This window comes from Petaurus breviceps, unplaced genomic scaffold (genome assembly GCF_028583685.1).
Source record: "Petaurus breviceps papuanus isolate PSGF00001 unplaced genomic scaffold, PetGlider_PUasm1.0 90895, whole genome shotgun sequence".
In the NCBI taxonomy this organism is placed as follows: Eukaryota; Metazoa; Chordata; class Mammalia; order Diprotodontia; family Petauridae; genus Petaurus; species Petaurus breviceps.
In genome coordinates, this window is record NW_027187372.1 from 32,211,394 (window position 1) to 32,237,685 (window position 26,292).

At 44.0% G+C, this 26,292-nt stretch overlaps 1 protein-coding gene and 1 long non-coding RNA gene across 3 annotated transcripts in view; one reads left to right on the forward strand and one right to left on the reverse strand.

The window, feature by feature from the left end:
* Positions 1–19,588, forward strand: part of LOC138151187 (uncharacterized) — a 24,104-nt gene extending 4,516 nt beyond the window's left edge. Inside the window, exon 3 of the long non-coding RNA XR_011165758.1 lies at positions 19,474–19,588. This is a non-coding gene — a long non-coding RNA (uncharacterized lncRNA). The remainder of the gene's footprint in view (positions 1–19,473) is intronic.
* The window catches only part of SLC26A9 (solute carrier family 26 member 9), a 78,727-nt gene continuing 59,474 nt past the window's right edge, over positions 7,040–26,292 (reverse strand). For both annotated transcript variants that reach the window (XM_069074700.1, XM_069074699.1), the window contains 14 exons: positions 25,992–26,074; positions 25,066–25,213; positions 23,073–23,186; positions 22,662–22,739; positions 21,759–21,854; positions 20,748–20,854; positions 19,752–19,821; positions 19,527–19,619; positions 19,293–19,406; positions 18,540–18,821; positions 16,832–16,886; positions 14,480–14,625; positions 11,516–11,587; positions 7,040–10,065 (listed from right to left, as the gene is read on the reverse strand). In XM_069074700.1, coding sequence (XP_068930801.1) covers positions 10,018–10,065; positions 11,516–11,587; positions 14,480–14,625; positions 16,832–16,886; positions 18,540–18,821; positions 19,293–19,406; positions 19,527–19,619; positions 19,752–19,821; positions 20,748–20,854; positions 21,759–21,854; positions 22,662–22,739; positions 23,073–23,186; positions 25,066–25,213; positions 25,992–26,074 — 1,506 coding nt within the window. In that variant the 3' untranslated portion in view covers positions 7,040–10,017. The remainder of the gene's footprint in view (positions 10,066–11,515; positions 11,588–14,479; positions 14,626–16,831; positions 16,887–18,539; positions 18,822–19,292; positions 19,407–19,526; positions 19,620–19,751; positions 19,822–20,747; positions 20,855–21,758; positions 21,855–22,661; positions 22,740–23,072; positions 23,187–25,065; positions 25,214–25,991; positions 26,075–26,292) is intronic.

Below are 26,292 nucleotides of genomic sequence, written 5' to 3' on the forward strand. Positions count from 1 at the left end.
TCTTCTTCTTCTTCTTCTTCTTCTTCTTCTTCTTCTTCTTCTTCTTCCCCCCTTTTGGAGGGCATTTGGGGTTAAGTAACTTGCCCAAGGTTACCCGGTTAGTCTTTTTGTGTGGGTGTTAAGTGTCTGAGGCCAGAACTGAACTCTGGTCCTCCTGACTCTGGGGCCAGTGCTTTACTCACTGAGCCTCCTAGCCTCCCTAGTCCCTTTTCTTCTAATCTGAGTTTTCATGACCCCATTCTTTTCTGATTCTTCTTCTTTTCTGTCTCCATTTCTAGGTCATCATCCATGTCCTGCCTTCCAGTCATGGGTACACCACAAATATCTGTCCTGGACCCTCTTCTTTTCCCTTTTTATCCCTTTTTTTTCTTGGTAATCTCATCAGCTTTTATAGGTTAAATTATTTCTATACAGATTACTCTCAAATTCATGTCCTCTTCTCTCTCCTGAGCTCCAGTCTCACTAATTGTCTCTTGGTCATGTTCACTTGTATATCTCATAGACATTTCATTTCCCTTTCTCCCTTTCCTTGCTCCTCATTCACTCACTTTCATCAATCTATGAGAGAAGGAGCAGGAAAGGAAGGACATGGGGACTCTGACTCTAAGATCTTTATTTAAAAAAATTTATGGGTTAACAATTTTGCTTTAATCAATAAAACATATCATTTACCTAGTTCAAGGGGAAAAGGTCAGCATCCTGAACTTCAGAGTATACAGACAGAAACATTTCAAGCAGACAGGTCTCCAACTGTCCAACCATACATCCATACCAAATCACAGTTACCAGAGAGGGAAGCATCAATATCTGGATTTTTCAAAGCTGGGGGCTCTCAACGGCTGCCCAGAGTCTCATCTGGTCAAATCACACAACACTTCTCAAAGTGAGGCCCCTCTAAGATCTTTATTCCTCTTAGTTCTTACTCAAAATGAGATCTGGATCTGCCACTAACTTGATAGGTGATGGGCCTGTCTCTCAACCTTTCTGGGTCTCTGTTCCCTCCTTTGTAAAGTGGGACTGTCATAGAACTTATTAATTATTTTTCCCTGTGTATTCCTCCTTCAAACTTTCCTACTTCTGCTGAGGGCACCACTGTTCTTCCAATCATCCAGGTTTGCAAACTCAGAGTTATCCTTGACTCTATTTGCTTTCACTCCCTGTATCTGACAAATTACTCAATCATGAGTCTTTTTTTTTTAATTTTTTCCTTAATAGTATTTTTTTTCCCAATTACATGTGTAAACCTGCCAGGGGCCTCTCCAAACCAGCCTGAATTCCCCCTCCCCCCCCCATCTGAGAAAGGCCTAAAACCTGAACTGGCCAATCAGAAGAAAGGCATCTTTGACCCACTCTGAGCTTAACCTACCATAATGCCTCACATGCTTTGGCATAACAGACATACTTTGCTCACAGAGTGAACTCAAAAAGCCCCTTCCTGTATCAGCAACTACATTGCTGGATGAAGCTGATAGGAGCATTCTTCTATTTGTGACTGTCCAGGACAAGGTGCCTTGAACTGGACACTATCTTGAATAAAGGAACTTTTCTTATCTTGTTATTTTATGGACACATAAAATATGTTATATTATGTTTATGTTATGTTATACTATTGATAGAAGAAGCACAGACATCCTGGAACTATAGTTTCAGTCAATACTTTGACACTTCTCTTATCTTATTGTATTTATAATCTGTCCAATTAAGAAAATCCTTAAGACTTATATAAACTGATACTGAGTGAAATGAGCAAAACCAGGAGAACATTATACACAGTAATAGCCACATTGTGCAATGACTGACTTCTCAGCTCTTCTCAGCAGTGCAAAGATCTAAGACAACTCCAAAAGACTCACAATGGAAAATGCTATCCAAATCCAGAGAAAGAACTTTGGAGACTGAATGCAGATAGAAACATACTATTTGCTCTCCTTTTCTTTTGTTGTTCTGTTTTGTTTCTTCTTTCTCGTGGTTCCTCCCATTAGTTCTAATTTGTCTTTATATCATGACTAATGTGAAAATATGTTTAATATGAATGTATAAGTCCAACCTATATCAGATTGCATGCCATCTGGGGGGGGGCAGGGAAAATTAAGAACTCAAAATCTTATGGAAGTGAATGTTAAAAACTAAAAATAAATGAATTAACTATTTTTTAAAAGAAAATTCTTTCCCACATTATGGTTAGCACATACGGAGATTATAATTTTGGTTGACATAGGCATCCTGAGTTGGGATTTCTCTAAGTGTATAAAGGGTCTTCTTCAGCTTGCCTACCTCTGAGTTCAGAATTATTTTCTTACCCTCGTGCATGCATGATTCTCTGGCTCAATGAGAATAAATATGCTCATACAAGCATGTACTACAGCCTGATTCTGTTTGTTTCTTGTTGTAAACCTTTGTTTAAAGTGAACCCCATTCTGTTTGTTTATTGAGCAAGCCTTTGGTAAAGGGGGAAATTGATTCTGTTTGTTTCTTTGGACCAAAGCTTTGATAAATGTTTGACACATGTAAAGATAGTTTTCAACATTCACTTTTATAAAATTTTGAGTTCCAATTTTTTCTTCCTCAATCCTCTCCCCCCTCCCCAAGACAGCAAGCAATCTGACATAGGTTATTGTAATAGTAATGGAATTTAAAGATCCCCCTGCATTGGCTTGGTTTTTGGATTGATTGTGTTAAAACCCAGAGCTTGTGAATCCCACTTGTGGGATGGACTTGTTGATGTGAAAAGAGAGTGCTGAAAGGGGAGGAGCTGGTGATATAAAATTTAGAGACACAAGAAAAGAGAGAGGCAGAAGAACTTTTTGGAAGCAGCATCTTGGAGGCAGAGAGAGACAGAGAGGATTGCTGAGGGCCAGTTTGAATTGCCCAAGACTTTTGAGAGCTGCCACCCAGAGCTGCCAAGTACAGAGGAGACATGGCTGTTATGCTGGTACTTTGTCTGTCTGTTTTGATGTTGTTTTGCCAGATTTGTTCACTGGTGAAAGACAGTGCTGTTGTTGCAGAGGTCCTGGAACCTTGCTGTTGGTTTAGAGCTCTTGAGACTGTTCTGCAGACAGAGAGTGAATTCTGTTCACTGGTGGAGGACAGTGCTGTTGTTGCAGAGGTTCTGGAACCTTGCTGTTGGTTCAGAAGCCCTGAAGAAGGATTTTCTTGTTGTATGTTTACAGAAATCCTGGAAGGGGGTTTTGCTAATGTTTTCAAGGATCCTAGCACTGTTCTGGAGACAGAGAATGAATTAATGAAGACACTGGTGATGTATCTTGTGGCCTTGCTAAGCTTTGTCTTCCCAGGAACAAAGATCGCTGATAACTTGCCTTGGGTCAAGATGAAGAAAAAATCTCTCTTTGGGTATTAAATGCTGTGCTTAAGCTTGTTGTAACTCTGGGGTAGATTCAATTGTGATCCAAGGGTGGGGAACTTTTGACTTTTTTTGTGCTCTGTGATTGAACAAATGAATGTACTTTACTTATGATTGGAAACTAATCTCCATTTGAGAAGAGGGGCTTTGTGATGGACTAAATGAATGTAATGTCCAGGGGTGGGGTAGTACTTGATTGAATTACTCTTGGTAAATGCTGTATTTTGAATGATGTTATATTTTGCTTTTCTCTGTTCTTAATTTTTCACTGAATAAAATGGAGAGCACCTATGCTGGTATTTTGAACCTTGGGAAGTTGCCTTTGCTTGGCATTACAGTTATACATGTACAATCATGTTAAGCATATTTCCACATTAGTCATGTTGTGAAAGAAGAACAGGATTCTTTCTTTACAACAAAACTTACACCCTTTTCTCAACTTTCATGATCACCACTCTGTTTCAGGCCCTCATAGCTTCTTGCCTGGACAATTGCAATGGCTTCCTAATTTAATTTCTGGTTTTCAGTTTATCACCTCTCCAACATGGGAGGATGGTCTCCAGGTGTCTGCCAAAATAATTTTCCTAAAGCAAAAGTTTAACTGTTCCACTTCTCTAAATATCTCAATTGCCTCTAAGAAAAAATGCAAGTCCTTCAGTTTCTTAAGGCTTTCATAGACTGGCTCTAGCTCATTTTTTTCAGATTTATTTAATCTCCTTTAAAAACTTTCCATTCCAGCAGAACTGACCCACTTTTTGCATTCTAACATTTGGATGCCATCTCTTGCCTCTGAACTTTGGCACAGTCTGTAACTCATTCCTAGAATAAAATCTCACTTCACTTCCACTTCTTGGGATCCTTAGCTTTATTTAAAGTTCAGCTCAGGTGACACATCCTATAGGAAGCCTTTCCTGATCTTTTCCACTCTCTCTTCCTTAAATTGTATTGTATATATGTATTTGTTTCAATTCGAATCTAATCTAGAATCTAAATTGCTTGAGGGAAATTTTGTTGTCTGCAATTTAATGCTTATTGGAATTGAATTATTGCTCCATTGGTTCTTGCCTTTCAAAGTACAGCCATCTACTTTGTCCTTTGTTAAGGTATGGGCTGACAGTTCCTTAACCTAGTGTGAAATTTCATTGACAGGATTAATTTGTTGATAACATAAATTCCTTACCTTAGCTGATCCGTTGCTACCAAATTGATAAAGATCCCTAGTAGTTCATACTCTTGAATATAAATCTCCTTGAAACAGAATTTCAAAAGGAGGTTAAAGACATTGAAACTAGAGCCTGGAGAGCTGCTGAGTAATGAAGGAGATTGGGATTAGGTTTCCTAGAAGGAGAGTATCACCTTATAGGACCATAAATCTATACCTACAAGACACTTTAGGGTTCATCTAATCCAGCCCCCTCATTTTATGGATGAGGAAACCCATCACCTCCAGAGACTGTGAAATGTCTTCTCCAAGGCCACACAAGTAGTGATGGGGGTTAATTTTGTCAAGAGAATTTTGCGCTGGGTTATGGAGATGACATCAATACCTCATAAGGGCCCAGGACAATACCTGGACAGGGTCATCAATCAGGCAGGTTTTAAAAATTAATTTTCCCCTAGAATTGAGGAACAGAGGACCTGTGGGATCATCTAGTTTAGTGGTGTCAAACTCTAATAGAAAAGGGGACTGCTAATCTGTACATAGGGATCCCTGCTCACTGCTTATTAGCTTAATTTTAAAATGTAATGTTATTGACTGTTTATTATATTTTCATTTACTAAATTAAATATTTCCCAATTACATTTTAATCTGGTTCTGGCAGTACTGGGGAGCATTGTAGGCCTCATTCCCCTTTGGCCATGTGTGTGACACCTTTGATTCAGGTCAGGGAGTCCTTGAACAAAAATCCCTGCAAAGGACTTGTGTCACCCATCCTCTGCTGGAACATTTCCAGTGACAGGGAAACTCCCCACTCTGGCAAAAGCCTGCTCCAATTTTAGACTATTCAAATTGTTAGGAAGGATTATTAGGAGCTGAAATCTGCCTCCTTGTAAATTTTACCCCTTGTTCCTAATTCTGCCTCCTGTAACCAAGCAAAATTAATCTAATTCCTCTTCCCCACATGTTAGTTGCAAGGGGTGATTTTATACTGATCTAGTAATATACTACTTTGCCCTATCCTTCTTGAGTGTGAAAAATGAGATTCAGAGCTTCCCTCAATCTCCTTCTTCCAAAGTTCCATTTTTCTTCAGAAGGACATTACTGATAAGGAGACTGCATTGGCTTTTCTTAACTTGTTCAAACCTCATCCACACTTGCAAGTAATTTAATCAAAAGGAGGGAAGATTTGGTGGAGACAGATTTTTTTTGTCTAGATCCCAAATTCTGAGGGTAGTCTGATAAAAGAGATATTTCCTCTGTTCAGAGGTAAAATGATGATGGGGTGACATCAGCCCCTGTTGGAAGGGCATATAAACTGGGCACCTGAACCCCCAAATGAGCTCAGTTTCATATTGGTTTCCCAATTCTGGACTGCAGCTCCCATGCCTGTGTACTGCCAGCTTTGAGAGAAATAACATTAATACAACTCTAATCCTGTTTGTTTTTAACCAGACTCAGGAAGCTGACATGGCACAGGACTGAAATCAATAGTTTGTCTATGGCTATATGACAGGACCGAGATTTTCCACCGCCACCTTCCACTTGCTCTGTTCCTCCTTCATTCACTTATTCTCATCAACCCATGAGGGAAGAAGCAAGAGTGGAAGGAAGAGTAAAGACTGTGACTCTAAGATATTCCTCTTAATTCTTACTCAGAACAAGATCTGGATCTGCCACTGACTTGATAGGTGATGGGTCTATTTCTTAACCTCTCTGAGTATCTGTTCCCCATCTGTGAAATGGGAAGAGCAGCACTTATTCTAAACATCTCAGAGTTATAAAGATCAATTGAGATAATGCATGTAAAACACTGCATTATTTCCTAAACATTATATAAATGCAAGCAATTAGCATTTGTCACAACCCTCCTTGAAGTCCAGAGAGATGGCGGGACCTCCTTAAGGCCACACACACAAGGTGGGTTGGAACCAGGATCAGGTATCTTGATTTGGCTCAGTGTTCCATTCATTACTGTTTAGGAGGAAGGTCAGAAGAAAGTTCAACTCTTCTGGACTGAACTGTTACTAACACAAGATCAATGGGGTTTATTCCCAGGGTACAGACAAATGAGTTGCATATTCTTTCCCCATGGTGGTCCTTTATGATCTCTGGCATTATTGGTAACCACTTTTGGGCCATCACCCACCAAGGGTGCTCTGCTGCCACATTCCTCTCCCAAGGTTTGCCTTCCTTACTGCTGTGCTGATATGGTGATAGACAACTGGGGCTGACCAATACCATATAGGATACCATATGCAACAAAGATGGAAGGTGCAGGTCTCTCCAGGAATAAATAAATAGCCTTGAGGCTGTCCTGTGGTCTCTTCTTTTCTCCTAGTCATACTCAAGGGAATTTTCTCCAAGTAACAGAATTTGTAATTAGGGCTCTCTGCCTCTTTTTTTTTTTAAACCCTTTCTACCATTTATACAACACTTCAAGGTTTGCAAAGCATATCTCGGTCCAGTGTGGTCCATGCATCCACCTTTCCCAGGGAAACCAATCTAATTTATGTCCATTTGGTCACATTAAAAAAAATTTATTACCAAAAAGAACAAAAGAAGAATGTTGATTAAATTAAATAAATTATACAAACATCTATGATCTCAAGGCCTAGGGAGGGGAAGGGGCAGCATCTCACAGGTTGGTATCAATAGAAACATTCAAAAGCTTTGAAATTCTGGATTATTGCTCCTTTTTTTCCCTCTTCTCTCTTTCTGAATCATTCCCAGAAGAACTGTCCGTGGAAATTTGGTTGCATTCTTGCCACCAATGCTCTAACTCAGGGAATCTTCACAGTTGTCTGCATAGCTCTCTTCTCAGCAGGAAGGCTTTTCATTGGCTTCATTTACCGTTGACTGAAGGTGGTAGGTGGCTGGAGAGGCTTGGCTGAGCACCATAAGATGTGTCTGAGGGTGCAGGTTACTTAGCTCTCTCCAGAAGCCTGGAAGGCCTGTTTCCTCCTTGTATATCCCTAGATTATTCTGGATTAATCATCTGTTTTGGTTCTTGAAGTTTCCATTTACTTTGTGGTGGTCCTGGACCTTCATTCTTAGATAAATCCTCTCGGTTTCTAGGAGGTCTCTGGATTAGGAATGAAGAGGCTCATCCTAATATTACTTTAATTGATCTTTCAGGGAGGTGGGAGCAGTAGGTGCTGTGCAGAGAATTTGGCACTTTGAGTTTGAGGTATGATGAATCCTCAGACAATAGCATCCTTTACCTTCTGAGTTTAATTTTTTTGAACAGCATAATGGTATAGCTGATTCCTACCAAGTCTCTCTGACCCAAGGTTGTGCTGGGTATATTCTAGCATTCTTTCCTCTAATAGTATATTTTCTAGCTCATTGGCTATAGATACAGAAGGACATGTACACTCCTGCTTCAGTGAATCAATGGTAAAGACATATGTGGTTGATGTTTGGTGGTAAGGGAAGCCTTCAGTCAAATCCAACTGGTTTTTTCTTCCAGGCTGGGCCAGCCCAACCTTTTGGAGCAGGGCTCACTGAAGCAAAACATCGATGGAGAGAAATTTGGGGGATGGGGTAGTGAGGGACAAGAGGAAGAATCAGAGGGACTTTTGCATGGTATTGGTTGGATGGCATCGATGGAAACTTTGTGAAAGTGGCTAATAGCAATGGCCACCTCTTCATTTCTGAGACAGTGGGATAGGTCCTCTTGTTGACAATCTCCTCTGTTCAGGAATGCTGTGTTTATGGGGCACCATGAGGGACAGGGCTTCTGGCTAGAAGTGTTTGTCCCTAAATGAGGCAATGACCCCAGATGTTCTAGTAGGCCTATATCCCTATCTCTATTCTATTTTTTTTTTGAGACTCTGGATATACCTATCCTACCCAAGCTAAAAGTGCAGTGACCACACATAGGCCTGATCGTTGATGCCCCTACTGATCTGCATGGAAATTTTGATGTGCTGTGTTTCTAACCTGGGTCAGTTCGCCCGTCCTTAGGTTCTTGCTTCCAGGACCTCACCCTCTTGGTGCATGGCAGTGTTGACACTGATTTGCTTGGCCTGCTATCACTCAGAACTCCCAAGTTCAAGTGATCCCCCAGCAGCAGGGATCACAGGCTTGGGTCACCATACTCAGGGTTGTAATATGCTTATATGTTTACAGTTCAATATGGGTAGGGGGAAGGGAGAGGAAGAGTTTGTTTCAGTGGCATGGGAAACTCCTTCTAGCCATGAAGATCAATTCCTACTCTCTAATTTATAATCCTGGGGAGTTGCCCAAGGCCCTGAGAGGTAAGTGGTTTGTCCAGGGCCACACAGAAAGGGTGCCTTGTTCTTGGAGGGCATTCTATCTCCCAGAGAAGGGGAGAAAATGTGGCCTTTTGGCTCCAAGCCCCCAGGTAGGCTACTCCACTTGCTTCCTAGAAGGGTGCAAACTCTGGCTTTGCTGGAGGTGATCGTTGTGGAAAACATGGAAAGGGTTAAAATGATACAGTGATCCCTGTTGTTTCAGGGAGGCTGCAGCTCCTTTAGGCAGAGAAAGCACCTTGCCCATGGGATCTGAAGGACCATCAGGTGCCATTGCTGGAATCCAGCCTGGTACCAGGTTGTACTAGGTTGGTACCAGCCTCCCTCAGTCTCATGTACAGATTCGGATCTCTGAACTTTGTGTGTATTTGTTGTTGGAGTTTTTGCTGCTTAGTACTCCACATTCTTGGCACGCAGCATGCAGGATGGTACTCAAAAAGGGCACTCAGGTCTCTAAGGGGGCATGTGTAGGGTGGAAGAGAAACTGTTTTTAGCCCCTGGTATTGCCCAGGGGCAGTGACCTTGGCATATGTGAGGCAATGTAGGGAATGAATGTAGTCCCTGAAAATGGACTGCTAAATTCAGGAAAGACAGTGAAAGTGGCCCCAGAGGAGGGAAAGAAGGCACAGAAATTGCCAGTGGACAGAGACAGAATTTGGTCCTAGAAGGAGATGAAGCCACAAAGTATTAGTCAAATTCAGTGTAGAAATCTCCCCCCTTCCATGGCTTGAGTCCCAGTGCTCTTGGGTACCCTGGAACCTACTGGTATCCACGTGTGGTGGTGTAGGCTTGGCTTCAAGGTCTCCAGCCTTTGGCTTTAAGTCAGAATTTTACATTTTTCGTTCTGTCTTAGCTCACTCTAAAGTCTAGGAAGCTGAGGGACCTTTCCAACTGCCTAGAGCAGTGGATGGCTTTTTAGTATCAGTCTGAAGAGCTGAGGGATGGCTGAGAAGGTTGACTCCCCAAGGCTTTGCTCCTGCCAGGCCTGAGAGCTCTGTGCTGCAATGGTTGGGTCCTTCTGGAGGGTCCAAGCAGGAGAAAGAGGAAGAGGATGGAGAAGGTGAAGACAGGAAGCTTGGTGTATGTGCTTTCTTGCACCCAGCCATGCCTCTGGAGGTCAGTCTCTGACACAATCCTAGGCTCAGAGGGTTAGACGCTCCTTCTTGGAAGGTCCTGGGAAATGGGAGATGCTGGAGATGGCAAAGGTTCCTGCTGAAGCCTCACAGGGCTGTTAGAGTCTCAGAGTGGAACATGCTTCCAAATATCTCCTGTAGGGGAGACAGAAAGGAAAGGGCATTAGGCTTGTTGGTCAGGAGAGTGGGCTGAGACTGAGCATGGACCCTGAGGGTTGGGGTCAGAGTCATAAGGGTTGAGAAGCAACAGCAAACAAACTGGGAAGGCAGTAGCATGAACTTTATCTTCTTTCACAAGTTTAGGTTAATGACTTTGACACCAGCACATCTCTGCGTGTCAGTTTTCTTCACCTATAAAATCAAGAGAAGCATCTCTGCATGATTCTGACCTTTGAGGAATTTGGGGGATTAGACCACCTTTTCTGCTGCCTTGATTTCTTTCCTTCCCATTTCTAAGCCCAGAGTTTGCACTCCTAAGCACACAGGCTCAAAGCCCTGTCTAGCCACAAAATCCCATAGAAAACAAGCACAAAGGGGAGGGAAATAGGAGTAAGAAGAAATGGGATTTCTTCTAAACCCACTATTTTATTTCCTTTAAGCCCATCACCATGATTTGTTTTCATAGTTGGAGCTTTCGTATGAGTGTTTTCTTTTTCTCAGAAAACTGACTTGAAAGTGTCCTGTTATGGTAGACATAGAATTTTCCCCAATCCCTGAGCTGCTACGGAATCTTTATCTCAAGATTACTGTGTATTCTCTCTCTCTCTCGCTCTCCTTGCCTCCCCTTTTCTCTCATCTTTTTTCTCTCATCTCTCCTCTCTCTCTTGCTTCTTTTTCTCTTTCCTCTTTTTCCCTTCTCTCTCTCCCCCTCTCTCCTCTCTTCCCAGATACATATATGCCAATTTATACACCTGACCCTCTACTTCCATTTCCCATCTTCATGACTTTGCCCTGCTCATTCCTCATACCTGAAATGCTTTGCCCTTTTCCTTCAGCATCTTAATACCCCTAGCTTAGAAGGAAGCTTCTAGGCCTGGCTCCAGTCCCACTTTCTGCCAGGCCCTTCCTAGTCCCCCAAGCTGCTAATGCCTAACCCCTGCAGATCACCTTCATATACTCTCTATATAGCTGCAACACTCCAAGTTATTTTCATATCTTCTCCATCATTAGAATATGTACTCCCTGAAGAGGGTTTTTTTGGGGTCTTTCTTTGTATCCCCAGCACTTAGCACAGTGCATTGCACAGAGTATGCTTTTTGAAACAATGTCTGTTGACTGACTGACTGTTGTCTCTCCTGATAGAACATAAGCTCTTTGAGGGCAGGTACCGTGTCATTTGTCCTTGCATCCCAGTGCTTGGCATAGAGGTAGTGCTTAATAAACATTGATGGTTTGATATGGAAAGCAGGGATGGGTAGAAATGAAGATCCATTATTACAAGATGAGAATGAGAATTCTTGTCTATGACCAAAACCCCTCCTTGACCTCCCTCTTCCCTCCCTACCATGGCTGCAGATTGGGAATCTTATTTCTGAGGGACATCTGTATAATCCTCTTCCCTCCCCCAACCACACTCCCAGCTCACCTGTTCCAGATCACGGCAGCTAGATGCACCATCGTCTGAATCATACATAGAAAGTTCAGTGTTTACTGGAGCCTGTGAGGAAGGAAGGAAGCCGGTGTGGGATGGGATTGAAGCTGAGCCTCAAGGCAGGCTGGCGTCCTGACCGAAGTCAGTGTCCTGCCTATTCTCCGGTCACTTATGATATGCCCCCTCCCACATAGCCGCTCTTTCTCGCAATATAATCTTCCTTTTACTTCCCCCCAAACTATGGAGTAACACACACCCTTCCTTGCCTTCCTCCTCCTCCGTCATCAGTCATGCGGACAGGCCTGCCTTCCTCCATGGGCTGTGTTACTGGCATGAAGTGATCATGAGGATCAAGGGATTTAGAGCTTAAGTCTCTGATCCCTTCTGTCAGCAATGACCTTCCCCCTCAGTCCTCCCATGTTGTGCAGTTCTCTAACGCTCTTCTTACCAGGAAGTGTCCAGCATTCTACATGCACAATGTAAGTGTTTAATAAATGTTTGTTGAATGAATGAGTGCATCTAATACCACCTCCTTATTTTGTAGACAAGGAAACTGAGGCCTAGAGTGGTTGTAATTTGCTCAAGGGACAGCTGGTTCAGTGGAAAAAGCTCTGGGCCTGGAGTCAGGAAGACCTGAATTCAAATCTCTCCTCGGCCGCTAGCTAGTTGGATGATCTTGGACAAGTCATTTAATCTTTCTTTGCCTTAGTTTCTTCTCCTGTAAAATGGGGGTAACAGTAGCAACTGCCTCCCAGAGCTATAACATCTGTAAAGTGCTTAACCCAGTGCCTGGCACATATAGTAGGCCATATATATATGTTTTATGTTTGTTTTCCTTTCCCTCTTCCTAGGATATACCTGTAGTGAGTTGCCAGGTAGGGACTTAAACCTAGGCTTTCTGACCCAAAATTCAGCCCTCTTTCCACAGACACAATTGGCCCCACTTCATTACCCAGAAGGGTATTTTATTTTAGGGAGAAAATCCACCTCCCTCTGACCAGGAACAAAAGCTCACCAGGTTGGAGATGCCAAGTTGTCGTAGGATAGCCAGCCTAACTCTTGCTAAGCCTGTTTCTGTACCTCCCTCTTTCCCTTTCCCTTTGCCATCCTTAGGGTAAGAGCCAAAAGCCCTATTTATTTCCCTATGCAGCTTTTCAATGTGATTACAGATGGTTTCACCTTCACCCATCTCTTAAGGCAAAAAGCAAATAGTTGTTCTAAGGCCAGATTAGCGCTTTCTTAGATCTGAAGAAGGCAGGAGCAGTGGTATTGACATTTGAAGCAAAAGTAAGGCCCAGGGGCTGAGGATAAGGGCTGAGTGGGGAGGGGGATCAGAGAATAGCTTGAAGACAGCCTTGGGCATGGAGCCTTGGGCATATTGAGAAAGGTTATCCCTACCCCACCAATCTCCCCAACATTCTGGATTTTTTAGTGGTGTTGATTTTCATATGCATGCAGTCTCATTCTCAAATGCATGCCATTCTCTGAGTGATCTGCTTAAAGTCAAAATTAAAGGGGAGGAATCTTTTCCCCTATCTGAACCAAGCCTGCTTCTCCTTCTCCCCGCTTGTGGAGTTTTCCTTCTCTATAGAGCACCAACAAGTGAATCTGTAATTATTTGAAGGTTTTTCTTGACCCAATGGGGCAGCTAGATGATGCAGTAGATAAAACACCAATCCTGGAGTCAGGGAAGACCTGAGTTCAAATCCAACCTCAGACTCTTACTAGCTGTGTGACCCCAGCCAAGTCATTTAACCCTGTTTGCCTCCATTTCCTCATTTGTAAAATGAGTTGGAGAAGGAAATGGCAAACCACTCCAGTTTCTTTGCCAAGAAAACCCCGAAAAGAGGTCATGAAGAGTTGGACATAACTGAAAAAAATGACTAAACAGCAATGACTTGACCAAGGGTCCTGGTCCCCTGTGACAGCAAGTAGAAAGATCTTGCTGAAGATTTGAATTTAAACTCTGGTGCTGTGTGACTCTGGGCAAACCACTTAACTTCTCTGAACTTCAGTTTCCTTATCTGGGAAATGGAGAAATCAATCCTGATACTAACTATCTCATGAGCTCATGTAAGAAAAGTCCTTTGTACACCATCAAGTGCTGGCACAACCTCTACTGATTGTCTCCACTTTTATCCTGAATATGGCTTGCTTGTACATAATTGTTTTCACATTGTCTCTTCCATTAGACTTCGATCTCCTTAAAAACAGGATTGTTCTTTACCTTTCTTTATGTCCCTATCAGTTAGCACCATGCTTAGCACTAGTAGGCACTTAATATTATTTATTGACTTGACTACAGGGGTATAAGCTGTTGTCTGGTGCAACTTGGGAAAGTGACTAATTGGCATGATTCCGAAGGGTTCATGATGAAATGTGCTGCCCACCTCCTAACAGACAGGAGATGTACTCAGTGCTAATTGAGAGAATTTTTTTTTGACATGGTCAAATGAGGGAATTTGTTTTGCTTGATTATACATGTTTATGACAGGGTTTTTGTTTTTCTTTCTTTCTTTCTCTTTCCAAGGTAGCAGGTTGAAGTGGGAGAGACAGAGAGGGAAGGTAGGTTTTTGTTGATTGAAAAAAAAATTTAATTAAAAAATAAAGAGAAAAAAACTGCCTGAGTGTTTCCAATGATGTTGCCTTGCTCTTAAGTTCTCTGACTCTTCTCTCCAGCCTTTTCCTCGTACCTTTTTCTGGAGGGTGAGGCCCTCCTGGGAAGAATGGAAGAGAGGAAAAGGGCACATTTCCTCTCTGGGTCTCAGCTTTTTCATTTGTGAAATGTGTTGGACTAGACAACTTCCAAGGTTCCTTTCTAGCTCTAATATTTTACAATCCTACTTTGGTTACTGGCGAGGACAGAGAAGGCATCCCTTTTATTATTATTCACTAAGTCAGTGTACCCCCTTTCCCTCCTCCAGCTCCCACACGGGTACTCAGTGTCTGGGACCATACCTCTCCTAAGGCTTGTCCTGTGACCACTGTTCTGCTGTTGGCTTGGGCAAAAAGGACGGCATCATGGATGCTGGGAAATATGTGACTTTGTTCTAGGGTCCCGTCTTCAAAGACACCTCCATGATGAATGTCATTGTACACTTGGGCTAGAAAGGAGAAAAACATTATCTGTCAAAGAGATACCTGCCTCAGCAGACTGGGGCAGAAGGGGTTAAGGGAGAAGTAGATGGAGAAAGGGAGGAGAGAAAAGTTATGTTTAAGAGCCTTTCTTGTCTCATCTGTGATGTAAGGCTTGGGTTACCTACCTCAGAACCTTGCTGTGAAGAGAGAGAGAGAGCTTTGCAAAATTTAAGGCACTGTATAAATGAATAATTATCATCTTAAGCCTTGGGAATCAAACTTCTCACTTGTAATGTTGCAATACTAGTTTGAACAGCAGAGGGCGTTAAGAACATATGGAAAAGCTTGAGACAGCGAAAACAAACAGTTTAAACAGTGAGGAATCATCACCTTTGGTGGTTATGCCCAAAGATGTCAAAACTTCCTTGTTGGGGGGGGAGGGAGTCCTGTGCTTTAAATAAATGCTCATAGTATCCATTAGATTGTAAGCTTCTGGAGGGCAGGGTCTGTCTTTTGTCTCTTTTTGTACCCCCAGAGCTTAGCAAAGTTCCTGGCACAGAATAAGTGCTTAATAAATTTTAATTGCTTGATTGATGGTATCCCTGAGACCCTCAGAATGCTCTCCTTTCTTACTACTACTATCTCTGAGAAGCCCTGGCTTCCTTTTGGGTTCCTCTCAAGGACCAGCATATACAGGGGTCTTTCCTGGGCCCTCCCATATGCTAGTCCTCTATGCTAGGCTTACCTTGTAACAGCCCTTCCTCACTTAGATCCAATTCACTTGCACGTCATGACATCACTTTCCTGATGTCATGGTCCTTCAAGAATGTAGCTGCCCCACTGGCCAGTTCCAGTTGGGCAACACAGCTCCTTCCTTCCTTCCTTCTTTCCTTCCTTCCTTCCTTCCTTCCTTCCTTCCTTCCTTCCTTCCTTCCTTCCTTCCTTCCTTCCTTCCTTCCTTCCTTCCTTCCTTCCTTCTTTCCTTCCCTCCCTCCCTCTCTTCCTCCCTCCTTTCCTCCCTCCCTCCCTTCCTCCCTTCCTTCCCTCCCTCTCTCTCTTCCTCCCTCCTTTCCTCCCTCCCTCCCTCCCTTCTTCCCTCCCTCCCTTCCTTCCTTCCTTCCTTCCTTCCTTCCTTCCTTCCTTCCTTCCTTCCTTCCTTCCTTCCTTCCTTCCTTCCTTCCTTCCTTCCTTCCTCTCTCTTCTATCCCTCCTTTCCCTCTTCTCCCTCCCTTCATCCATATAGGGAATCATACTCTTATCTGTGAGTACTCTGCCTGAAGGAATATAAATTTTGATTGCTGAAACCTTTTAAGATATCTTGGGGTTTACAGGCTAGATTTCTTTTTTAAGGACAATGCCTTAAACCTAAGTCACTCAGACTCTCACTCATTGGCCAGCAATAGGTCCTAGGCCAAGCCCCCCTTGGTCATTGTTTGGTTTCTTATTGCCTCAGAGTGAATGTAAATAGCAATTGTTTCCGTTTTGGCCAGAAACCCTGAGGGTCTTCCCCTCCCAGATTGATTTTTTTTTTTTTTGACTAGATAAAAGAGGCCATTTTTTTTTGGCCTCATTTCTTACCTAGTCTTAATCATTGAATGGGTGTTGCTTCAGACAAGATCTCCCACTGCATCCTGGGACATTTCTAGTCTCTTGATCTATGTCTTGTCCCTGCATCCAGATGGCTCAGGAGGAGAGAGTGAGGCTGTTGACTCTGCACAGTCCAGCCCCACTTAAATCCAATTCACTTGCAAGTCATCACATCCCTGATATCATGGTCCTCTTCAAGAACCAAGGACAAATAACGACCTTGTAACTGCTTTGTATCTATCTTGAATCTATTTTTTGTACGAGGTCTTTCTCTCATTAGAATAGAAGTTCCTGTTTTGCTTTTTCCTTTGCATCTCCAGTGTTTTGTAAAGTACTTGGCACTTAGTGATTAATAACTGCTTGTTGACTGATTGTCTTTCTCTCTTGTCCTCTCTCTCCCTCCCCCACCCTTCTCTCTCTCTTCCTCTCTGCTGATGGGAACTGTTTCTATGATCACTTTTGGCATTGTTCCAAACCTAGCCCTTACTCTGACATTACTGTTCCTGGGATGTTTCTATAATTTGATCGCTTTCTCATTTTTCCTGGATGCTTTCCAGGTAGGTAATAACCTAAAGACAACCTGGTGGCTCTGTTCTCCCTGCCTAGCCCCTTGCACCATGCCCCTGAACGTCACCCTCTTCTTACCTTGAATATTCACCAAGAAGACCTTCACACCAATCTTCTCATAGGTGGAGGAGAGCTGGGGCCAGAAGGGTTGGGTCAGGGAAGGAGAGGGGGAGCAAGGGGAGAGAGAGAGACAAAAGGAGAAGAATGTTCTGAGTGTGTCCCACAGGTGACCCACAAACCATACTTCAAGTAAAGCTGAACAAGTCAGTCACACCAAAGTCTGGGTGTAGCCAAGGTTAAAAATAGCAGCAGGCATACACTACTTCTCCTTGGAGAGCTGACTGAGAGCTTTGGAAAGCAGGATGGAATCTTGGCTCTGACCATTAGATCGGTACTTCAGGGTAATGATAGCCCCTTGGGTCTTCCTCCTCACTGACCCTTGGGGAGCGTGGAAGCGTAATTCTCCCTCTCTCACCAAAGGAAAGACTCAGAGAAGGCAAGTTTTGTCCCCAAGGCTATACATGGACAGGGATCAGGAGGGCCTTGGTTATTTTGATTCTCCCATTCTACTTAGAGGGCAGGATGAGGGATGAGGTGGTATGTTTTAGTGAAAAGAACACTGGATTTGGAGTCAGAGGACCTAGGTTTGATACTGACTCTGTTGGTTACTACCTATGTGACTAAGAATGTCCCCATCTGTAAAGTGAAGGGGTTAGAGGGCGGCTAGGTGGCGCAGTGAGTAGAGCACCGGCCCTGGAGTCAGGAGGACCTGGGTTCGGATCCGGCCTCAGACACTTGACACACACACACAAAACTAGCAGTGTGACCTTGGGCAAGTCACTTAACCCTAGTGCCCTACCCTCCCCCCTCCAAAAAGGCCACAAAACAAAACAAAAATGAAGGGGTTAGGCCTTTAGGGTCTCTTTCTAGACCTCTCCATGTTCTGGATGATATTATGAGGGAGATTGATAGGTGGGGCATTGGCCAGGAGATCCTCAGGCTCACTGGAGGGTACAGAGGGGGCCTGTGTATCCAGTGATCTCTTTAAAGGCCTTTCCAAATCTCAGTACTGTGATCCTATGGCCTGAGATAGGCAGAAAAGTTTTCCCTATGACAAGATACTTAAAGGACCAATTTATTGCAGGAAGTCTTTGGTTATATGACCATCTCTCCTCCCTCCCTCCTCCTCCCCCAGCTAAGCTTCTCCACAGACCCTCTCCTCCCCCCAGTCACCTCTATGGTTTACCCCTGACTTTGATCTTGAAGAGGTAGTTAGACACGCTATCAGAAGAAGATAAGCTTCCAGCAATTCTCCTCTGACCTGCCCATTTGGATTGTGGAAAGGAGAGCTGAATTACTACATTCCTTGATTTCTCAGTTTAATGACCAGAATCTACCCACTGCTCCAGTGGTCAGTCTAGGGATGGATGGGGACAGCAGTAAGCAAGTATGGCCAAATCCTCTTTGATGGATTTTAGAGCCTTAGAGGGGTGGGGGAAACAGGATACCATCTACCCTTTTTCTAGAAGGCAGGTACAGAGATCTGAGTTCTTTGCCAAGAGGTGAGGCTTCTGGAGAGGTGTTCTTTGTTTAGTTTATTCTAGGGAGACTGCTCACCTTGAGCAGATTTAAAGAAGTGAAGGAGTGTTCTGCTTTGCTCCTTTCCCTGGGGGAACCTTTAACATTGATTCAATTTCTCCAAACTAGGGAACTTAGCAAAGGTGTTAGGAAGAAAAAGAGGGCTTGGGGGGGGGTTGTCTCTCTTCTGTTTCCATTTAGGCTTTACCTTTGCCAATGCTTTGATGCCCATAAGATCAACGAAGCTGACCCCACTCATGTCCAGGATAATGGTGTGGAAGGAAATGAAGGGTGGGGCACTGGCCAGAGTGTCCTCAGGTTCATTAGGTGGTGTGAAGTGGGCTGGTGGCTCATCTTTGGAGGGTGTGGGGGTCTCTGGGCTGAAGGTGATATAGGAGACCCCAGTCCCATTGGCGGCTGTCTGATTGTTGTTGGTATCAGTGGGGGAAACAACTTCAAAGTCTTGCTGGAGTTCCTGCAGGGAGACAGTCTGGAGGCAAGGATAGGGGGATAGTTTAGAGTGGACCCTTGCAGGATCTAACTTGCCTTAGACAACCCAGCTAGAGAAATCCACTTCTCAAGATCAGAGTTCTTTCTTGGCCTTTTTTTGTGTCCTTTTTTCAGTCTGGTGAAACTTATAGACCCCTTCTCAGAATCACATGTTTAAATACATAAAAGAAATAGGAGTACACAGGAAACAAATCATATTAAAATAAATTGATCATAATATAAAAAACCCCAAGGTCAAGAACCCCAGCTTTAGCTCCACATAGTTGGATTATTAATATAATATAGCAGAGAGACAGAGTGGGGTGGGTGAGGGAGGGAGAAAGAAAGGGAAAGGGGAAGGGAGAGAGAGAGAGAGAGAGAGAGAGAGAGAGAGAGAGAGAGAGAGAGAGAGAGCGAGAGCTGATGAGGTATATGTGTGCATGAATAGATTGTTGTCTTCGATTCAGCTCACCTTGTTTTTTAAGAATAGGGATTTCCTCTGTTTTGTGGGCATCTTGCGCCCCTTCTCCTGGTTCTTTAGGTATTTCTGCTTGGCCAGGAACACTTTCTGGGGGTCCACACCTATCTATGGGGAGAGGACCAGTCACTACATTGAGCTGTACCTTCTTTATCTCTCTCATTCCCTGCCCCAGTCCAGCACCGTTCCAGAGAACTTCTCTCCAGGTTCAAGGGGACTGCACTGTACCTTGGAAATGACCTTCTGTCTGAAGATTTCCGAGTTGGCGAAGTAGAGTGGAGAGCAGTAAGTCAGGATTTTAATTCCTTCTACTTCCTGGACCTGCCACAAAGAGACTGGGCTTAGGAGGCAGAAGTGTCTTTGTATTATTTTTTTTTTAACTTCTTGACTTAGGAGGAGATGAGACCAGGGAGAAGGAGTATTAAGAAATGGGAGGAGGAGACTGCAACTTACCCCATTGTAGGTCTTAGGGTTCACATAGATATCTGTACCGCTGACGGGGGCCAGAGCAGAGCCGTTACGACTGGATAAGGAAGGCAAAAAGAAAAACAAATGAGAACAATCACTCAATATAGAATTCAAAGGATGCTGCTAAGACCAGAAGAAGGGCAAGAGAGGAAAATACCTCCTTCCTGGTCTTGAGGTGTGGGTTCTGTCTAGGCTGAATTACATGGTGATGTATAGTCTAGGAGAAGAGAGTAACTAGGGGGTGGGGGCAGGAAGCCATTTACTCCAGACAGATTTTCCCAAAGAGGGGTTGAAGATATGGGGACATGCACAAGGTCATAATGCGTATGTGGTACCAGCAGCAGGACTTTCTGGTTCAGAGTTGTTAAATAAAAGAAGGTTTTCTTGAGGCTTAGTAGCTACTCTTCCCTTCCCAGCTTGTGGGACTGGTGCTAGCTGGTACAACATTGCTTGGGGGTGGGGTAAATAAAATGCTTATAGCTTTTCTAGAGGTAGGAAAGAAATCTAAACCCCTGGGCACTCCGGTCGATGTTTGGGCCTCCTCAGGGTATGGGTATGTCTGAGCTGTGTTGGAAGGGTTATCCTATTCGCCAGACTCCTTTTCTTAGTTCTGATAATTTTCTATACCGTTCTGACCCTTTATTCTCGATTTTCTTTAGAATCCAAGGGCTATTAACTGTGTCTTCTGGGATGGTCAGTGGTAACATATTTTCCCTGAGGAATGAGTTTAGATAGGGTTCCTCATGCACCCTATGTCAATGCCTTTTGCTAACATATGTTGGACCAGGTCTTGCAATGGCCCTGGGTAACCCCTCCAGTCTTGAGCCATGGAGGCCCCTGCTCTTGGTAAGAGGAAAGGAACTGGCTATGTCCAATACAGGCATTAGTGATGGACACCATAGAGGCATCAGTTACCCCAAGGATGACCTTAGTAGGAGGGAAATTTGAGGGATAGCTCAGCGCTGGTCATAGCATACTCACAATTGGGTCTGGAAGACAACGATTAGGACAGAGAAGGAGACACCCACTGCTACACCATAGGGCAGTCCGAGGAAAAAGGAGGAGAGGAAACTCACAACCCAGACACACTGTGAGGAGAGAGAAGAAAGTTGCCCCAAGGCTAGGACTCTCAGGCCAGCCCAGGGAGGAGACCCCTTCTTCTAGGGAGACTTCCTAGGATCAAACTTACCCCTTTCCGTCAATAAATTAATACAATTTTATAGTTACAACTATCATTAATTTCTTCTATTAGACTAGATAGAATTTCTCTAGGGACTAAGAATATGTATTTGAGGTTTGCATCCTAAGTTCTGCAGGCTATATGTGTCCTTGACGATGCCTAGTCAATACTTGTCAAATCAAAGAACTGGCTACTGAGAAGAGATGTTGGGATATGGATTCCTATGGTTCCTTGCTGAAGAGTCTTTAGAGTTCCTGAAGCTCTTAAAGCACTATTTCTCTTATGGGGATCTTGTGTAAATCCAATAAGACTGTGATTTTGAAAAGCATAATATGGTAGACAAATTTGAAGGGCTGGGATGAGCCCAGAAATAATAATGAAAAGCAGCACGATGGAAGGGGCACTGGATTTGAAGACACAAAGGGTCCCATCTTTGCCGTTTACTTACTAATAGAGTTACCTTTGGCAAACCACCGAACCTCAATGCATCTTCTCATTTGTAAACTGGGAACAAAAATACTGATAGAATCTGCTTCTCGGAGTTGTTTCAAAGGTCAAATGAAATGGGGAATGTAAAATGCTCTATCAATGTAGGCTATAACTATTACAGGGGAGGTGGGGAGTTTGTTGGGACTCCTGATTTTCCTGCCTTCACTTTGTCTTGCTGTGTGTGGACCTAAAAATTGATGAAAAACAAAATCATCTTTGAATGATGGGCCTCTGGAAGATGAAAAGTTCTGGAGAGGGCAGATACTTTGGCCAGGAAGTAGAATTAGGGAGAGGATGACAAGGGGGTAGGAGGACATACTTACACAATCCAATTTACTTTTCTTCCACAAGTAATAGGGGTCAGTGAGCTGCTTAAGAGAGTTCTTGAGGTTGACAGCAATTAGGGCCCCCAGCACGGACTGTAAGGAAAGCAAACAAGGACTCAGATCACTGGGAAAGGGTCTCTTCCCCTGTCTTCTAACCCTCTGGTCAAGAATGAGGGAGAGAGAGAGAGAAAGACAGAGGGAAAGACAGAGAGAGAGAGAGGGAGACGGAGAGAGAGAGAGAGGAGAGAGACAGAGGGAGGGAGAGAGACAGACAGAGAGAGAGACATACACACACACACACACACACACGGGGGGGGGGGGAAGAGATACAAGATAATCCCCCACAAACTGAAGTTCAAAACCTATCTTTTTAACTGTGTAACTGTAACTGTGTTACTGTCTTTGTAAGATGAGGATGGTTAGGGGCAGCTAGGTGGTGCAGTGAATACTGCACCAGACCTGGAGTCAGGAGGACCTGAGTTCAAATGTGACCTCAGACACTTACTAGCCATGTGACTTTGGGCAAGTCACTTAACTCCAATTGCCAAGCAAAAAAAAAAAAAAGATGAGGAGGGTCAACTAGTGATCTCTAAGCCTCCTTTCAGCTCTGTGATCCTACGAAAGGCAAATGCCCTGTAGTCTTGTCCCTCTGGGGCCAAGCCCACCATGGGTGTTGTAGGCCTAGAGGCTCCTCAGATTGTCTGCTAGCACCTGCCCCCTGGATAGTTCTATGCCCATTCCTGTCTTGGTTCTGTGCCTTTCTCCTCTAAGAAATTAATCTCTTTGATTCCTGCTTCAGATGAGGGTTTGGTCTGGCTCATTTCTGTAGTCCCTTCTTTCTCTAATACTTTATGAGATTCTTCCCTCCTTTACCCCAGCCTGCCCTAACTGTGCTCTTACCTTGGGTAAGGGGTATAGATAGACTCCCAATGCCAGCATTGTGATCATCACCACCAGAGACACACACAGACTTGATACCTGTGAAGAATAAAAAAAAATTCTGAATACTGACAGAGAGGGGAAGGCAGGGTATATGTGAGGGTGAGATGAGGGTAAGGGTTTTTTCTCTAGGGGATAACTGGGTCTCCTGTGTGAATTTGTCCCTGCCCCTTAGTGCCTCAGCCAGAAGTGGTGGAGGGGGGCGGCAGTGGAGAAAGTGTCTAGGGACCTGGCTTGTTTCCACTTTTCTAGGCTAGGGGAAGGGATCTGGGCTGGAGGGAGTGTGTGAGCTTCTTGGAGTTCAACTTGGCACCTGGTCCTTCTGGGGGTCTTCCCAATTGACTTCAGATGCCTGCCATCCCCCCAGCTCACCTGGGATTTGCCCCCTGCTCCATCCACAGCCAGGGTGACTGAGAGAGCACAGCAAATGACATGAATTTTAAAAAAAGAGCCAAAAAAATTGCTGCAGCCCAGAGCAATCATTTCCTGTGGGGAGAGAAGACATGCTTAGGACCTCCTGCAGATGGGAGTCAGTCTGGGTAGAGTTAGAGCATGGGTGGGGCAGGGAAGTAAGAGAACCTGAGGCAGAGATCTGGCTGCTTCGTGGCAGCCCTGATCCTAACAAGGTCATAGGTGATGAGCTCAGAAGACTTTGGGTTCAAATCTTGACTCAGATACTTAATATCTCTGTGACTTCGTACAAGTCATTTAACTGTCTTGGTTCTCAGTCTCATCTGTAAAAGTATGGGTTTGGACTAGATGGCTCCTGAAATTCCTTCTAGCCATAGCAAATGATTTCATGATCCCAGTACCAAGAGAATAAGCTAGAGAATATGGGATGGCAAGTCACAATCCAGGGATACCAATAATATAGCTAGTAACAGCTAGCATTTACACATTGCTCTAAGGTTTGCAAAACACTTCCTTTATGTTCTCTAATTTTATCTTCACAACAGCCCTGCTGAGTAGGGGCAATCATTATTCCTATTTGACAGATGAGGAAACTGAGGCAGACAGCAGTCAAGTGACTTGGCCAGGGTCACAAAGCTAGTAAATGACTTCCTAACCCCAAGTTCAGCTCTCTATCTGCTATGCCACCTACCTCCCATATGAGTGATTAGGGATAAGATCACTAGAGGTAATTGATGACCAGATATCTCAGGGTTTCAAGGTGAGTTTTTGCCAAATGCAAAGAGCCAGAGTATGAGTTGAGCTAGGGCTTTTGAGCAGTTCTATGACTTACAAAACCACAGAGAACTCAAAGTTGGAAGGGATCCTAGAGGTCCTCTAGTTTATGGGTGTTTTTTAACCTAAGGTATGTGGACCCCCAAGGATCTATGGATAGATTTCAGGGGGTCTGAGAGCTTGGATAGGAAAAAAATTACATCATTTTTTTACTAACCTTTTTTTTGGAGGGGGGAGGGCAGGGCAGTTGGGGTTAAGTGACTTGCCCAAGGTCACATGGCTAGTAAGTATTAAATGTCTCAAGCCAGATTTGAACACAGGACCTCCTGACTCCAGGGCCAGCGTTCTATTCACTGTACCACCTAGTCACCCCTTTTTACTAACTTCTAATTGAAATTTAATATTTCCTTCAATTGTGAATTTAAAGCAAAATTAACATGAGAAGGGGTCCATAGGCTTCATCAGACTGCCCAAAGGGTCCATGACACAAAAAGGCTAAGAATCTCTGATCTAATCTAAAGTTCTTATTTTATAGATGAGGAAACTGAGAAATAGGTTAAGAAATTTGTTCAGGTTTACTTATACTAATGTGACAAAATCAAAATTAGAACCCTGGTCTCTTGGTTCTTAGCCCGGTGGTCTTTTTCTCCTATGTCCTCCTGTCCCCTAGGTTCTATGCCTCAGAGGCATACTACTGGTGTCATATTGGGTAAGTCATATTGCTTATTTGAGTGTTGGTTTCCTTAGAGGCAACATGACACAATGGGTAGAATGTTGGACTTGGAGTCAGAAAGTCCTAAGCTCCAACCCTGCCTCAGACATTTACTAATTGTAAGCTTCAGTTTCCTCATCTATAAAGGGAAGGGGGTTGGACTTGACCTCTAGGGTCCCTCCCTAAGTCTATTATCCTATGATTTGTAAAATGGGGGGTTCAGTGTAACTCTCTAGGGTCCCTTTTATCACTAAGTCTTATGAATCTCAGTGTTTCTGCAAATAATGGTGGCATTGAACAAGCCCATATTTCAATGCTGTAGTCTCTGGTATCTACACAGTAACAGCCAGTCTCTGGGGGACCCCCTCACCAGCAGTGTCTTTGCATAGCATCTCCAATATGGTGTCCATGGCCTCTTTTCCCTCCCTGCTCCCAAATGCTCCATTTTCACATGTCTCCTTGCATTACCTGGTTAGAATCCACATTATACCCATGTTTGGTCCCCAGGGTCCTGCCGACAGCCAGGTTAATGACGTAACCCACGATGGCCAGGGAGAAGGCTGTGCCAATCATATCCTTCCACTGGGAGACCATGGGGGACACTGGGGTGGGGAATCTGCCATGGAGTCAGAGGGAAAGAAGGATCAGGACCCAGTGTGTATTTGTGTATGGGAGGAGAAGAGAGAAGGAGTGTGGGAATCAGGAGTGGGGCACAAAATGAGAATCACAGAATCATAGAATTTGAGAAATTATGGGGACTTCAGAGATTATTTGGGCCAAACCCACCATTTTGGGCAAGATGATGATAATTCCTTTATCATTTGAGGTCTATGTTGTTCTAGTATTATTGTTCTCATTTGAAGATGAGGAAGCTGGGGGATCAGAGTCTTTATAGAGCTGCTGAAGGCCACACCATCACTGAGTAGCAGAGGGGGGATTACAAGCTGGGCCCTTTGATTCAAACGTTTCCTTTGTTCTCCTCTCACACTCTGCCTCCCAGGACTATGGGAATATAACTGATGAACTTTTAATTCTCCACCATCTTGCCTGTAGTAGGCACTCAGCATATGTGTCCAGTGGTTACAAAGGTGTTATCCTGGGATAGAGGCAGAGATGTTTCCTCTTCACAGAGGAAACCACCTTTTATCTGATTTTCTGTCTAGTAAAATTGTGCATAAATTAGACCTGTGTTCCAATAAAACTGTCTTATAGAGACACAGACTGAGAGCTGAACTGAGCTGGGTTAGGCTTGGGGGTATGAATGTCCTAAAGCAGATCTCATTGGAACTGACCCATGGCTCCAGCACTGGCCCATGCTTCAGAACCAAGGTTCTAGATTGAAACTGGGCCTGGGCCTGTGTGGGAGAGCCAAACTCCCAGAAGTTTCCACTCACCCCTGTTGGATCTCTCCCACAATCTGCATATGGTACTTCTTGGGCATCTTACAACCCCCAGAGATAGCTGTTGCCACCACCACCTATTGAGGAAGGGAAAGATGGGACCTGAGTCAAGGCCAGGGCATGGAGTGTCTACCAGGCTTCCTTCTCTCATAAAGGAACCCAGACCCTTCCATTCCAAGCTGTCTGACAGATACTCCCTTTGGAGGGCTAGACATGGACCAAGATTGACTTTCTTTGACTGATTTTCTTTTTCACTTACTGCAGGGGGCACAGCTTTACTGTCCTATAGCGAGGA